This window comes from Panulirus ornatus, chromosome 9 (assembly GCF_036320965.1).
Source record: "Panulirus ornatus isolate Po-2019 chromosome 9, ASM3632096v1, whole genome shotgun sequence".
In the NCBI taxonomy this organism is placed as follows: Eukaryota; Metazoa; Arthropoda; class Malacostraca; order Decapoda; family Palinuridae; genus Panulirus; species Panulirus ornatus.
This window is the reverse complement of record NC_092232.1, coordinates 29,597,734-29,613,168: the sequence shown is the minus strand read 5'-3', so window position 1 is coordinate 29,613,168 and position 15,435 is coordinate 29,597,734. Positions and strand designations below refer to the sequence as shown.

General features: G+C 41.8%; 1 protein-coding gene across 1 annotated transcript in view; it reads left to right on the top strand.

The window, feature by feature from the left end:
- Nucleotides 1-15,435, top strand: part of LOC139750049 (probable glutamate receptor) — a 28,847-nt gene that overhangs the window by 7,572 nt on the left and 5,840 nt on the right. The window contains exons 5-7 of the mRNA XM_071664387.1: nucleotides 4,310-4,699; nucleotides 8,966-9,069; nucleotides 9,191-9,364. Of these exons, the coding sequence (XP_071520488.1) occupies nucleotides 4,310-4,699; nucleotides 8,966-9,069; nucleotides 9,191-9,364 (668 nt within the window). The remainder of the gene's footprint in view (nucleotides 1-4,309; nucleotides 4,700-8,965; nucleotides 9,070-9,190; nucleotides 9,365-15,435) is intronic.

The following is a 15,435-nucleotide window of genomic DNA, read 5'->3' as shown; positions in this document are numbered from 1 at the left end:
ATTGATCCATTAATTCCGAAAAATGGTTCAAGATAAAGAAGACAAAGCAAAAAAATTGGAACGCTTTTTCTTTTTTATCTATATCAACGATCGAAGACAACCCATGTCCCGAATCCAGTTTCACTGATATGAAAGAAGAACGTTTTGATGCAGCAAATTTACATAAAAGCTGGAGACATACGTTAAGAAATAAACAATAAAATGTCAGGCCTTGATAACTTTCATCCGAGGACAATGAGGGAGGCGAAAAGTAAGAGAGTTAAACCCTTCGGGAAAAGTTCCAAATGAATGGAAGTTTGCCAACGTAACACCGATATTCAGAAAAGATAATAAGTCATTGCCAGGAAATATCGTCCAGTTAGCTTAACGTCTGTAGTTGGAATACTTATGGAAACCATCATTTGAAACAAAATTGTAAACCTTTTAGCTTGGTTTCAACGAAATCCCTCATGCTTGACGAATCTGCTTGATTTGTGTTATAATCAACATGTATAATGAAAGTAAAGCAGTTAATGTTATCTTTATAGAGTTAAGAAAAAAAAAATACAAGGTTCCGCATCAAAGGTTACCAGAAAAAATGGTCACATGGCATTGGTTGGGTTGACCGTCGGTGGATAGGAAATTGGTCGACTGGTCTTCACCACAGTTGTGAGTGATGTTAGACCTCAGAATGAGTAGACGTAACAAGTGGAGTTGTCACATGGATCAATCTTGGGATCGGTTCTCCTTCTCATATATGGTAATGATCTTGATACTGGGCTGCATTGCAAGATATCAAAAAAATCGCTTACGAAAACAAGCCGGGGAAAAAATCTACAAATGATCATATACTTCTACAGCTTCAAGCTGACATAGATAAACCTATGGACTGGGTTCCTAGGTGGCAAATGATGTTTAATATCGATAAATGCAAAGTTTTACATATCGGAATTACAAACGAAAAGACAAGCTTAAGGTATGAATTCCGTTGAACTGCGAAAAGTAAATGAAGAAAAAGACTTGGGCGTAATAATCTTCGGTAACCTAAAACCAAGTAAGCAGTGCACAGAAGCAGTGAAAAGAGGAAAAAAAGAAAAAGATTGAATTCTCAGGTAGGGCCTTCGACATTATCCTTAGTCTTTACAGTTTTTTGGTTTGTCCTCAGCTTGAATATTGTGTTCAGTTTTGGTCGCCCTACCTAAAAAAGAGAAAAGACAGAGTGGAATGAATGCTACATCGAGCTGCCAAGATGATTCCCGGGTTTAGAAACAATTCCTATGAGTGCCGACTAAACGACTTGAATCTATTTAACTTAGAAAAGTCTTGGTTAAGAGGGGATCTAATACAAGTATTCAAAATTATGAAAAGCTTTGATCATCTTGATCTATCAAGTTACTTAAGCCTTAATTCGTTTGATTTCACTCGCAGTAATGGACAAAACTCGTGAAGCGAAGTAGTTTTTCTTCAACAAGACCGTTAACATACGAAATCATTTATTAACTAAAGTGGTTGAACGCAGAGACATGATAAATATTTTGCTTCACCTCCATGACAGCTCATTTGTGCCTCCTTAGTCAAACTGACAGTTTGCATGGTTTTGTCTTTGAATGATCTTTATACCTTTTCACTTTTACCACACTATATATGAATTACTGATGTCTTCCAGTATCACAAACAGCCTCAAAGGGACCCAATGGTCTGTTACTGATTGAATTCCTTTCTGTTAAGGCAGCAGAGAATGGCACATCTACTAAGGAGGTAAAAGATGACCCATCTATCAAGGAGGTAGAAGATGGCCCATCTATCAAGGAGTTAGAAGATGGCCCATCTATTAAGGTGGTAGAGGATGGCCCATCTATTAAGGTGGTAGAGGATGACCCATCTATCAAGGGGGTAGAAGATGGCCCATCTATCAAGGAGATAGAAGATGGCTCGTCTATTAAGGTGGTAGAGGATGGCCCATCTATTAAGGTGGTAGAGGATGGCCCATCTATCAAGGAGATAGAAGATGGCCCATCTATTAAGGTGGTAGAGGATGGCCCATCTATTAAAGAGGTAGAGGATGGCCCATCTATTCCTTCAACATTCCCTCAGTGAACGTATCTTGCCATCATGGCATCTAATTTGCATGTGTCATTGATTCTGTATGTGAGGTGACGGATCACAACTCCTCCAACAATCTGGTAGAATATTGTTGACAATTATTCTTGGGTTCCATGCAGTGGCGGGACGCCCTCTGGTTTACTGCTATTCCCATGTTAGTCTTGACTATTTTTTTCTTTATGTTCCATATATTTACATTATTCACACTTCTCCATATTTCGTAAAACCCAAAATTCTGTTGTATAAAATCCAAATGATCTTGTCTTACACATCATGTAGTATTAATATTCCGTTTCCCTTCGTTGTAACTCTAAAGATCTTCTGACAGCTTGCTAAAATAACTTGAAAACTAGTAGCGCTTCCAAGTCGATTCAGACATTGGGTCAGTTTATCTGAGAGCTTTTGGTGAGTGTGTTAACGTTATATATCTTCATCTTATCACCATGATAACGTTATATTATCTTCATGTTGATCCGATCAAATTCTTGCTTCCTTCTCATGCACAGGTTCACTGGTCAGGCCACACGTGGACCCTGACGGGAGGTAGTTACGTGTGTATGAGTGTAATGTAACGTGACATGGGGACAGGAGTACGAGCAGGATGCAGGGTCGTGGGCAGTTGCTCAGAGGTGGACGAAAGTGTGTGTAATATGTACATGGTGGCGCTGGATAACTGAAATTGAGAAAGGTACAGGATGCATTTGGTCAACACGTTTTATTTGGTGATTCCCTTATAAGAATTGCTTGTAAGGTAACTCCAGAATGAGAGAAGGCGACGTAAAGCACCGTGTGTACGGTCCTCGTGCGTGTTCCTGGCTGAGAGCAGCGGTAGTGATACTGAACCTACCCAGAGTAGTGCAGTTTACATTACATTATACGGCAAACCTTATCTACCTTCGTTCAGTCCCCGAACTCATCGCTCGTCGAGTGTTATGCCTCTGCCACGTTCTTTATGAACAAATTGAAATTCAAAGCTGCTTTTAGTATTAGAATGAGCCAGAGACTCTTTACGTTACTGGTTAAGTAAGAAAAGTAAGTGAGGCTCGAACAGTACACAAGTTATCCTCCAGCCATAACACTGACAGTCAGCCATGATCCAGGCTTATACATGACCACATGCATGTAAGCATACCTTCAAAATCACTTATGCATAACCAATATAAACTACATGAATCAACAGTGGTACTTATTCACATCCATGTGTTACCTCCTGAACCACTTACACTCAAAGCCGTCCAAAGACGTCTAACCACTTGTCCACGGGGAGTCGTGTGACCATCTTCATCTATTCCCACGAGGGTCACTTTACCCCTCCTTCGATTCCCACACCAGTTGAGCCACAATAGGGGCGGGGATGCGTTGGTAGGGAGGTGGATTATGTGCTTATTATTCTTACAATTGTGGTTTATAAAGCCATTTTGTCAGTTGCAATTGGTTGCAAAGATGAGACGCATACTCGAGGGTTCGTAGGCAAACCTGTAACAGCGGGCATAAAAGTTCAGTTACAGAAAACTATCATTGATGACGTGTATGATTGCTAGCTAGGCTTGCGTGGCAGATCCTGGATCGTGTATACTGACACATTTATGAACAATTCGGACATTCCTGGTTAATGGTACTATTGTGCTGGTGTGACACTCTGGCCACCATAACTGTTGCATGTACACTACTGAGAATAAATGATGACGCGATAGTAATATTGAGGAGACTTTCTGGGAAGTGTAGCGTCACATGAGGTTGAGACGTTATTCCTTGTTTAGTTATCTCTTGTTCTTCTATTGTCGACCTGTCATTGATATTGTTGTATTGATACCTATCTATTCTTCAGTCCTTTTCTGTTTATCATTGAGAAATAATCACTAATTTGTAATCTCTTTGGTGAGGAGAAGATTTTACTTATTTTTGTCAGTTTCACCTAAATCTTTTCAACGTATTCAAATATTGACTTAAAACACCTCCAGACGAACTGTATTGCTTGAGTTTATCACCCACAAGTTTAGACAGTCCTAAGGCTGTGTGTGGATTGTTATATTTGAAGTACAGGAACTAAAACTAGTTCCTCTGGCAACCTTATTAAGCACGACCGTACAACCCATGAGTATAACGACGTGAGGTTTGTCTGAGCGTGTCAGAGGCCAAGCCGTCGTTCTTAAGGATCGTAGCGTAGTTCTCAGAGGGTTAAAGAATGTATGTATTTACTAGTCCAATTAGACCACTACCTTGGCAGGTGACGCTGGCTACAGTAACTGGTGAGAAAGGCGAGGCGTTTCTGTGGGTGAGTTACCAGGTCAGCCGACACCTACCTCGCCACACTCGTCTGATCGGACGCTGGTCACCCTCCACACACCACACTGCTCACGGAAGCGGTCAGCTAAGAGGCCTTGAGAACCCAGACATCCGACAAACATTTCACAAGTCGAATACGATGTCTGAGGACCGGGTCACGCACCTCCACAAGACGTCTGAGAACTTTCTTCGTGACTTTTATACAAAACTGAAACTTTTCAAGTTAGAGAAGCAGGTGTTGCGCCATGGGATCTTGGAGGCTCCGAGGGGTGACCTTGTCCCCACCCGCTATGACCTGACGGGACTCCACCTCCGTTGCACCACCTTACAGGTAGAAGCTTTGGCTTCATAGTCCTCCTGAACATTGCAGATGAACTCGAATGACATACAGTTAGCCTGGGTCTTCTACGACCCAGCAGGATGAACCAAGTTAGTGTGCTGCACGATATCCCATTCTGCCACAGCTGACGTGCCTGTATGCTTACACCTACACACCTTCTTCACTCATCCTACCCAAACCATCCTTTCCACGAACACTGAGTCATCGCAGCAGCCTTGTATTCACTTCAACAACCCTTTCTCCATTCCTTATTTCTGTCTGTGGTGTTTGTGCTTATTCCAACATCAATACACCTTTTGCACGCTACAAGGACCACGAGTCCCCAAACTTTGATGTTATCTGGCTTAAGGTCTGTCTCTCATCTACTGCCCTCTTCATTGTTTCACTTGCTGCTCTCTTAATTCTAAAATTTTTCATTTTTCCACACGACTATCTAAACTCCTGCCACGAGTCTGGAGCATCCTCTCACCCGCAAGCCGAAAGCCTCTACTTTGAGATTAATACGTTCACCATAAGGGAATGGATGAATTCCTCCCATACGGATGGTGGGGGATTGAAGCCCTCACGTTCTCCATTCTCAGTGATCTAGAGCAAATTATCTCCCACCCCTCACGTGTACCTGACAGCTGTGACCACTCTTCTAATATGATGACTCTATCTTTTCATCTCTGATCCTTCGCGCTATACGCACACAATCTCACCCCCAATTAGATTCATTTGATCACACTCTCATAAATGTTTCTCTTATAACGGCACCTCCCCCTCCAGCAGCCCCTTCTAAGAGTAAGTACTGGCACCTCAACAAAGCTGACTGGAATAACTTACGAAAATTCTTCTCTGACTTTCCATAGGTGAATTACTCTCTCTTTCTCGTGTGGTAAAGCTAATTCCGTCAGACGCATTCATCCCCTCTTCCTCCAAGACATCCTCTCCTTCCAGTCTATGGTTTAGCCGTTCCTGTTTTAAGGCCATTCGGGCAAGGGATCAAACATTTCGGACTTGGAAAAACTCTCATTCTTTCTACTCCCATTCAGCTTTTATCACTGCCTGTAATCGTTGTAAGTACGTTATCCGTGCGGCGAAACGTTCCTTTATTCAAAGATGTGATAACTTCTTGTCGTCCACTGATAGGTCTTTCCGGTCTTTAGCTAAGAGCATCTCTAACGACTTCTCTCGCTCTACTTTTCCTTCACTTTTCCGTTCTGACGGTACGATATCTGTCTCTCCTGTTGACAAAGCAACTCTCTTTAGTTCCCGTTTCCCCTCCAACTCCACCTTGGATGACTCTAACATTCCTTCACCCTCTAATTCTCCTCTTACAAATCCACATGTGCCCCTTCTTGTAATTTCTTTTCGACTTTCCGAAAAGTGCTTATCCCTCCGGACACAAGCAAGGCTTATGATCCTGATGGCATCCATCACCGTGTACTGAAAGACTGTGCCTCTGAACATGCACCTGTGCTTGCTCGTCTGTTCCATTTCTATTAAAAAAAACTTTTCCTTCTCCGTGGACACCTGCATTGATACATTCCATCCCTAAGAACGGTGAGCGTCCTGACCCTTCGAGTTGTCCTATCGTTTTGACAATCTAACATGTTCTGTCTTTTAATCCCTGCTCAACCCACATATCCTCAAACACCTTGAATATCAGTCTTCTCCCTGATCACCAGTACGGCCTCCGTAAGGCGAGATCCACTGGTGATATTCTTTTCTATCTTACTAATGTCTGGTCATCATCCCTGAAAGATTTTCGGGAATCCTATGTAGTTGTCATTGACATATCCAAAGTTTTTGACAGAGTGTGGCATCGAGGTCTTATGTCTAAGCTTCCCTCTTTTGGCTTCTCTCCCTCACTTTGCCCCTCCGTATGCAGCTTCCTCTCTGGCCGATCTATCTCTGTGGTTGTTAATGGATCAGCCTCCCCACCTTTCCCCATCAACAGCGATGTCCCTCAAGGCTCTGTCCTTTCTCCTACATGTACTCCTTTTTATCAACGATTTCCCATCTTCTACAAATAACTAAATGCGCTTGTGAGCTGACGACTCAACTGTGCCTTCCTCCACATCTTTCAAATCTGCTCATTTTTTTCCGACTCAATCTGCATCTTGTCTCGACGCAACTTCGTCATTGAACTTAGACTTGGACAGGATATCTCAGTCGGGTAGACGAAATCTGGTTAAGTTTAATGCCTTCAAAACCCAGTCTTTACCCACCTCTAAATCGAAAATTCCTTACAACTTTCCTTTCGGAGTCAAAATTTCTTTTCCTCACAACAGTTGCTCCGTTTATACAAGGGATTGATCCGTCCTTGCATGGAGAACTGCTCTCACATCTGGGGTGGTTCTAGCTCTGCATCCTTACTTGAAAGAGTTGAGTTGAAAGCAGTCCGACTTATCAACTCTCCCATGTTAACTTCAAAGTTTGACATGCTTGCCTTACTCCGCAATGGTGGTTCACTTTCCCTCTTCTATAGAGATTACTTTGGTTTTTGCTCCCGAGAGCTGGCTGCTCGTGTGCCCCCACCACTAGCTAAACCACGCGATACTGGGCAAGCTGCTGCGTCACATAATTCCTGTGTGGTCGTTGGCAACTCAAGGATGGGCCGTTTTGATGACTGCTTCTTTCCCTACACGTCGAAGCTTTGGAACTCTCTACTTTCTTATGCCTTTCCCAATACCTATGACCTGACACGTTTTAAAAGACTGGTTTTTCATTTCATCCAGAATTCGTTGATACTTTCCCTTGTCTTGTGTTTTCCCCCTTTTATAATTCTCTTCATATTTCAATTAAGGTCCGGCTTTCATGTGGACTCTCGTCCGTAGCTGGCACCTCCAACGTAAAAGACAAAAAAAAGGAAAGCTTTTTTTATTTCACTTAGATCACTTGATAACGCATCTTCCCCTCAACCTTTCCTTAATCATTCAGTTGCTTGGGTCTCCTGCATCAGGGAAGCTGACCCATTCCACACCAGAAAACCCTCGCCTTCACTACTGCTGACCTTCTGCTGACGACCAGCATCCCATCAAGATATCCCAGCATCCACTCATCCAGACTCACCATGACGACCAGCATCCCATCAAGATATCCCAGCATCCACTCATCCACACTCACCATGACGACCAGCATCCCATCAAGATATCCCAGCATCCACTCATCCAGACTCACTATGATGACCAGCATCCCATCAAGATATCCCAGCATCCACTCATCCACACTCACCATGACGACCAGCATCCCATCAAGATATCCCAGCATCCACTCATCCAGACTCACTATGATGACTCTACACATGCGTGAACCGTGTAACTTCCCATTTTCTTACCATCCACAGAATTTCATTCTTGAATCCATTATCTCTGCCTTTAATCTTTCTTTTAGCATTCATTTTCACCCCTTTCTTATACATTTGTCCACAATATCCTTTAATGAATTCAAGAAAATCTACATTTACCTCTCCCTAGGCGTAGCTAGGATTTTTTAGGGGTCCTGTCTTCAGAAAATGAAAAGTGTTGGACTTACGGTAACAACACAAATACATATTTAGATGTTCATATACTTATTCAAGCTATATTTTTCCAATATAGATACATGATGTCAAGTAAGCAGTCTATATTAGTCATTAAAAGTAGAGTTGTAGCAGGGTGATCAGCATGAACCTACCATTTCCATTTTTAGTACAAGTTATTTCATTCTAGTTTCGTTTCGTTTTACAGTTATTGACGAAAGTAATGATATTGGTATGAATTACAAAAAATCTGGGCTCTTTCATCAGGTTTGGATCAGTAAATTAGGGGAAAAAAAATTGTCCTTCAGATTTGGTTCAGTGAATTTTGGGAAAAATTTGTCTTTTCCAAAATGACTCCTCCACAAGTCCCAGATTGTTGTCTTAAGTTTATCATAGTACTGAGGAAAGCTACGCTGCCACCAGGAAATAGTTTGAAATTATTTTTTTATTTCAAGTTTTCAGGTTTATCAAGTAGAATTTGATGCATCTAAATACTATAAAAGCAATTTAATACTCCCAAGGAGCTGTCATATTCCTCTAGAAATACCTACCATGAGCTTATAATAATATTTGTATGCAGATATTTTCCTACAGACCTTACCTTAGTAGCTCTGAAGATATAAACATTGTCCGTAATACAAGTGTGCGTCGGTGAATAAGCCCTTATTAGACACAGTGAAGTACCCATACGTAACATATAGATTGAGTGATGTGAGAAGAGCCTCTTGTACCACATCTGTTGTCTGCCACAGCTGGAACCCTTCACCATACTGGAGCACCAGAGTGACGGCAGCGTCCTGCTCTCTGGAATCGTAGGTGACGTCTTCGCTACGCTCCAGGAAATTACCAACTTCACGTAGGTGACTTTTAACCTGGCCAGGTTCCTGCACGTTGCCTTAACAAGTTACCAGGTCACTATATCACTTCACCAGGTGTCCGTATATCAGCCCCATGACAGTTACCTTGTGCGATGGCAGGTCAAGGTGTCACGTAGCGAAGGACAGAAGCTGGGGGTCTATGGTGGCGGGACGCTGGAACGGAATGGTGGGAGAGTTGGTCTCGGGCCAGGCTGACGTGGTCGCGGCTCCGCTGGACATAACTTACCATCGCAGCACAGTGGTCGATCTCCTCATCGGCATCGTCCGTGACGGGTAAGTAAACTGTTGACTGGTGAATCACATGGTAAACTGTTGACTGGTGAATCACATGGTAAACTGTTGAGTGGTGAATTACATGGTAAACTGTTGACTGATGAATCACATGGTAAACTATTGACTGGTGAATCACATGGTAAACTTGACGGGAAAATCACATGGTAAACTGATGACCAGTGAATCACATGATAAACTGTTGACTGGTGAATCACATGGTAAACGACCGGCGAATTACATGGTAAACTGATGACCGGTGAATCACATAGTAAACTGTTGACTGGTGAATCACATGGTAATCTATTGACTGGTGAATCACATGATAAACTGGTGAATCACGATATACTGTTGACTGGTGAATCACGTGATAAACTGTTGACTGGTGAATGACATGAAACTGTTGACTGGTGAATGACATGATAAACCGTAGACTGGTGAATCATATGATAAACTGTTGACTGCTGAATCACATGATAAACTGATGACTAGTGAATAACATGATAAACTGTTGACTGGTGAATGACATGATAAACTGTTGACTGGTTAATCATATGATAAACTGTTGACTGGTGAATGACATGATAAACTGTTTACTGGTGAATCACATGGTAAACTCTTGACTGGTGAATCACATGATAAACTGTTGACTGGTGAATCACATGATATACTGTTGACTGGTGAATGACATGATAAACTGTTGACTGGTGAATGACATGATAAACTGTTGACTGGTGAATCACTTGATAAACTGTTGGGTGGTGAGTCACAAGGTAAACTTGACTGGTAAATCATATGATAAACTGTTGAGTGGTGAATCACATGGTAAACTGTTGACTGTTGAATCACATGATAAACTGTTGAGTGGTGAATCTCATGGTAAACTGTTGACTGGTGAATCACATAGTAAACTTGACGGGAAAATCACATGGTAAACTGATGACCAGTGAATCACATGATAAACTGTTGACTGGTGAATCACATGGTAAACGACCGGCGAATTACATGGTAAACTGATGACCGGTGAATCACATAGTAAACTGTTGACTGGTGAATCACATGGTAAACTTGACTGGTGAATCATATAGTAAACTGTTGACTGGTGAATTACAGGGTAAACTGTTGATTGGTGAACCAGATGGTAAATTGTTGACTGGTGAATCACATGGTAAACTGTTGGCTGGTGAATCACATGGTAAACTGTTGGCTGGTATATCACATGGTAAACATTTGACTGGTGAATCACGTGGTGAACTGTTTACTGGTGAATTATAGGATAAACTGTTGATTACTGAATCACATGGTAAACTGATGACTGGTGAATCACATGATAAACTGCTGACGTGAATCACATGGTAAACTGTTGGCTAGTGAATCATATAGTGAACTGTTGATTGGTGAATCACATGATAAACTGTTGATTGGTGAATACATTGTAAAATGTTGACTGGTGAATCTCATGGTAAACTGTTGACTGGTGAATTACATGGTAAACTGTTGACTGGTGAATCACATGGTAAACTGTTGACTAGTGAATTACAGGGTAAACTGATGATTGGTGAACCACATTCTAAACTGTTGACTGGTGATCACATAGTAACCTGTTGACGGGTGAATTACAGGGTAAACTGTTGATTGGTGAATCACATGGTAAACTGATGACTGGTGAATCATATGGTAAACTGTTGCCTGGTGAATCAACATGCTAAACTAATGACTGGTGAATCATATGGTAAACTGTTGACTGGTGAATCACATGGTAAACTGATGAATGGTGGATCACACGGTAAAGTGTTGACCGGTGAATCACCTGGTAAACTGTTGACTAGCGAATCACACGGTAAACTGTTGACTGGTGAACCACATTCTAAACTGTTGACCGGTGAATCATATGGTAAACTGTTGACTGGTGAATTACATGGTAAATTAATGACTGGTAAATCACATTGCAAACTGTTGACTGGTGAATCAAATACTAAAATGATGACTGGTGAATCACATGGTAAACGTGTCTGGTGAATCACAGGGTAAACTGATGACCGGTGAATCGCATGATAAACTGTTGACTGGTAAATCACATGGTAAACTTGACTTGTGAATCACATGGTAAACTGTTGACTGGTGAATCACAAGTTAAACTGTTGACTAGTGAATCACATGGTAAACTGTTGACTAGTGAATCACATGGTAAACTGTTGACTGGTGAATTACAGGGTAAACTGTTGATTGGTGAATCACGTGGTAAACTGATGACTGGTGAATCACATGGTAAACTTGACTGGTGAATCGCATGATAAACTGTTGAGTGGTGAAACACATGGTAAACTGTTGACTGGTGAATCATGGTAAACTGATGACTGGTGAATCACATGGTAAACTGTTGACTGGTGAATCACATGGTAAACTGTTGATTATTGATATCACATTGTAAGCTGTTAACTGGTGAATCTCTTGGTAAACTGTTGACCGGTGAATCACATGGTGAACTGTTGATCGGTGAATCACATTGTGAAGTGATGACTGGTGAATCACATCGTAAACTGATAACTGGTGAATCACAACATAAACTGTTTTGACTGGTGAATCACATGGTAAACTGATGACTGGTTAGTCAAATGGTAAACTGTTGACTAGTGAATCACTTTCTAAACTGTTGATTGATGATTCATATGGTAAACAGCTGTCTGGTGAATCACATGGTAAACTGATGATTGGTTAATCACATGGTAAACTGTTGACTTGTGAATCACTTGGTAAACTGTTGATTTGTAAATCACTTGGTAAACTGTTGACTGGTGAGTCACATGGTAAACTGTTGACTGGTGAGTCACATGGTAAACTGTTGACTGGTGAAGCGCATGGTAAATTGTTGATTGGTGAATTACAGGGTAAACTGTTGATTGGCGAATCACATGGTAAACTGATGATTAGTGAATCACATGGTAAACTGTTGATTGGTGAATCATATGGTAGACTTGTCTGGTGAATCACATGGTAAACTGTTGACTGGTGCATCATTAGGTAAACTGTTGACTGGTGAATCGTGTAGTAAGCTGTTGACTGGTGAATCATATGGTAAACTGTTGACTGATGAATCACATGGTAAACTGTTGACTGGTTAATCACATGGTATACTGTTGACTATTGAATCACATGGTATAATGCTGACTGGTAAATCACATGGTAAACTGATGACTGGTAAATCATGGTGAATCACATGGCAAACTGTTGACTGGTGAATCACATGGTAAACTTGTCTGGTGAATCACATGATAAACTGATGACCCGTGAATCACATGATAAACTGTTGACTGGTGAATCGCATAATAAACTGTTGACTGGTGAATCACATGGTAAACTGTTGACTGGTGAATCGCATGGTAAACTGTTGACTGGTGAATCACAGGGTAAACTGTTGACTGGTGAATCACATGGAAACTGATGACTGGTGAATCACATGGAAACTGATGACTGGTAAATCACACGGTAAACTGTATCATGTGGTTTTTTGGAGTAGGTTGTTTTTCAGTTTTAGAAAGAATGTAAAATGGCAGTAGCTGATAGAAATGTATATGAAGCAGCGGTAATGATACGAGTTGAGACCGACGTGTTGCCTTTTTGTTCATCAATCTATTATCATTACTATTTTTGTTAGTCGTGTTGTGGCGCTTCGGAATATATGTTGAGATCATAACTGCCCATGTTGGTCTGTTTCTCCTGCACATAAACATTTCTGGAAGACATTTTTATCGAGCGCATGAGTTGCACTGCTCGTGTGAAAATATAGATTGGATACAGTGCAGATTGTGCATATATTTCTTCAGAAAAAGTGCGCAGGGAAAATGAGTGTCCTAGGCTTGGGTGTGTGTGTGTGTGTGTGCTTTCCTGCATTGGAATAAAGACATGGTACATATGTACAACGAGGGCAACATGTGTCGGACTCTCTCCCTACGTAACACACATAAAGTAAGAACAATAATTTTTGAAGTGTTCGTGCATTATTTTGGATGTCTTAATGTAAGTATTGTAATATTTTCCTGTGCCATCACAGGAAGTTATTACATGTAAAGCTAGAAGATAACTTCTTGTTTATATAAACTCTCGAAAAGTTCTATTGATGAATGGGACAGTATTAAGGCTTCCCATCCTGCCAATGACAACACATCTGTCTCGTGTATGCAGCTGACGATGGTTATTGCATCATCGTCTTCATGCAGCACATGAATGCTGGGGTCCAGTCAAATTATACATCATGTGGTCGAAATTCAGCACAGAGTTCACGACGAGGCTTTGCCTTGCGATTGTGTTAAAGAACATCTTTTCTACTCGCATTTCCCTACAGCTCCACCCAATTAAAAGATAGATGTTTCCGAACCAGATTTTTGAAAAACACACGCGAGGCTGATGTATTATTGGCCAGCGATTACGGACAGACAGACCTGATACGTCACCAAAGATTGACTGGACCTGGGGAGGTTGTGTATGAAATTGTGTGTCACAGATCATAGGTTCACTGTATGATTTGCCGTGATGTCAGTTTGCAGTTTTTCAGATCTGAGTTTCATTGTTAATCAGAGTAAGGTATTTATCATTATTTCTTTGTACTGCAGTGGCACCTAAACCAGTGTAATGATGACAGTTTCCTTTCCTGACTTAGTCTGGTTTCAGTAACACTGAACCATCCGTGCGATGTGCTCACATGGCTGATTTCAAGTAGTTAATGTGGCCCAAACTTTGGAAAAACGAAACAGATCCGTTAAACCTGAGTCTCCACGATATCTGGAGAGAGAGAGAGAGAGAGAGAGAGAGAGAGAGAGAGAGAGAGAGAGAGAGAGAGAGAGGGAGGGAGAGAGAGAGAGAGAGAGGGAGAGAGAGAGAGAAAACGGTCTGTTGGTGATGAAGGGCCTGGAAAGCGAGTCAGCTGTTGTTCACTGATGATACAGCACTCGTGGCTGATTCGAGTGAGAAACTGCAGAAGTTGGTGACTTAGTTTGGAAAAGTGTGTGAAAGGAGAAAGTTGAGAATAAATGTTGATAAAGCAAGGTTATTAGGTTCAGCAGGGTTGAGGGACAAGTTAATCGGGATGTAAGTTTGAATGGTGAAAATTTGGAGTTAGTGAAGTGCAGCTGCTTAACTCTTAGATGTGGATATGCAGCTTCTCAACTCTTAGATGTGGATGTGCAGCTGGTTATCTCTTAGAGATAAGCAGCTGCACTTCCACATCCAAGGGAAGCAGCTGTAGTGGATTATTTTCAGGAGCTGCGGTGGTGCAAGCTGATCATCCTGAGGCCAAGGAACAATACACAGAGTCTTGGCAGCCTCGACCTCTCCAGCTCAATTGCCACGAGATCTGGGTCTGAAGGTTCCTCAGCCAGAGCAGACCTCCAAATATATACCGTTAAATGAACCGTCGTCGCGTGTTTATTGAACGCGTCAGCAGCCGGAGTTAGAGATCTAAGTAGTGGCAGAAAACATGCACGTTTTCGTACTGTCCCTTTGAGAGCCAAACTTTGTAGCAGATGGTTTCTCCAGCCTCACACTTCTGATCGGAGCAACCTGAAGTGAAGGCTATCCATGTATGACTACCATCTTTGTATGGCTTCTATAAAGGGTCTCCTTGGGCTGTTCAGCTTATTTCCTTCTTGAGGAGCCTTGACGGTCTTAGTTCCACCTCTGCTACAGTAACATGCCGCTGTATCTTACACAGTAAACTCCCGGGCTGATAGCTATTGTGGAGATGTACGTCTATGTTTCTAGCAACTGTGTGAGCTGTGTTAACTGATGCACCTCCTTCACTTACGAGCTGCATTAAAACTGTTGTGGTCAGCTGTGTCTGCGTAGTAGTGAACTAACAACACAACGACACCATTGTCATCACCGATAAGTTTGATACTCTGGCATCCCAGAGCTGTCAGTGATACTGCTCTCTGAGGAATGATTACATTAGCTTCCTCGTCTATGATCTATAAGACACGCCTTTAGATAGCTAACCCACTGCGTTATCTCTGTAGGTATAGATGATCTCCCACTAAACGCTAGTCTGCTGTAGGGTTGTCTGACTATTCCATTGTAGT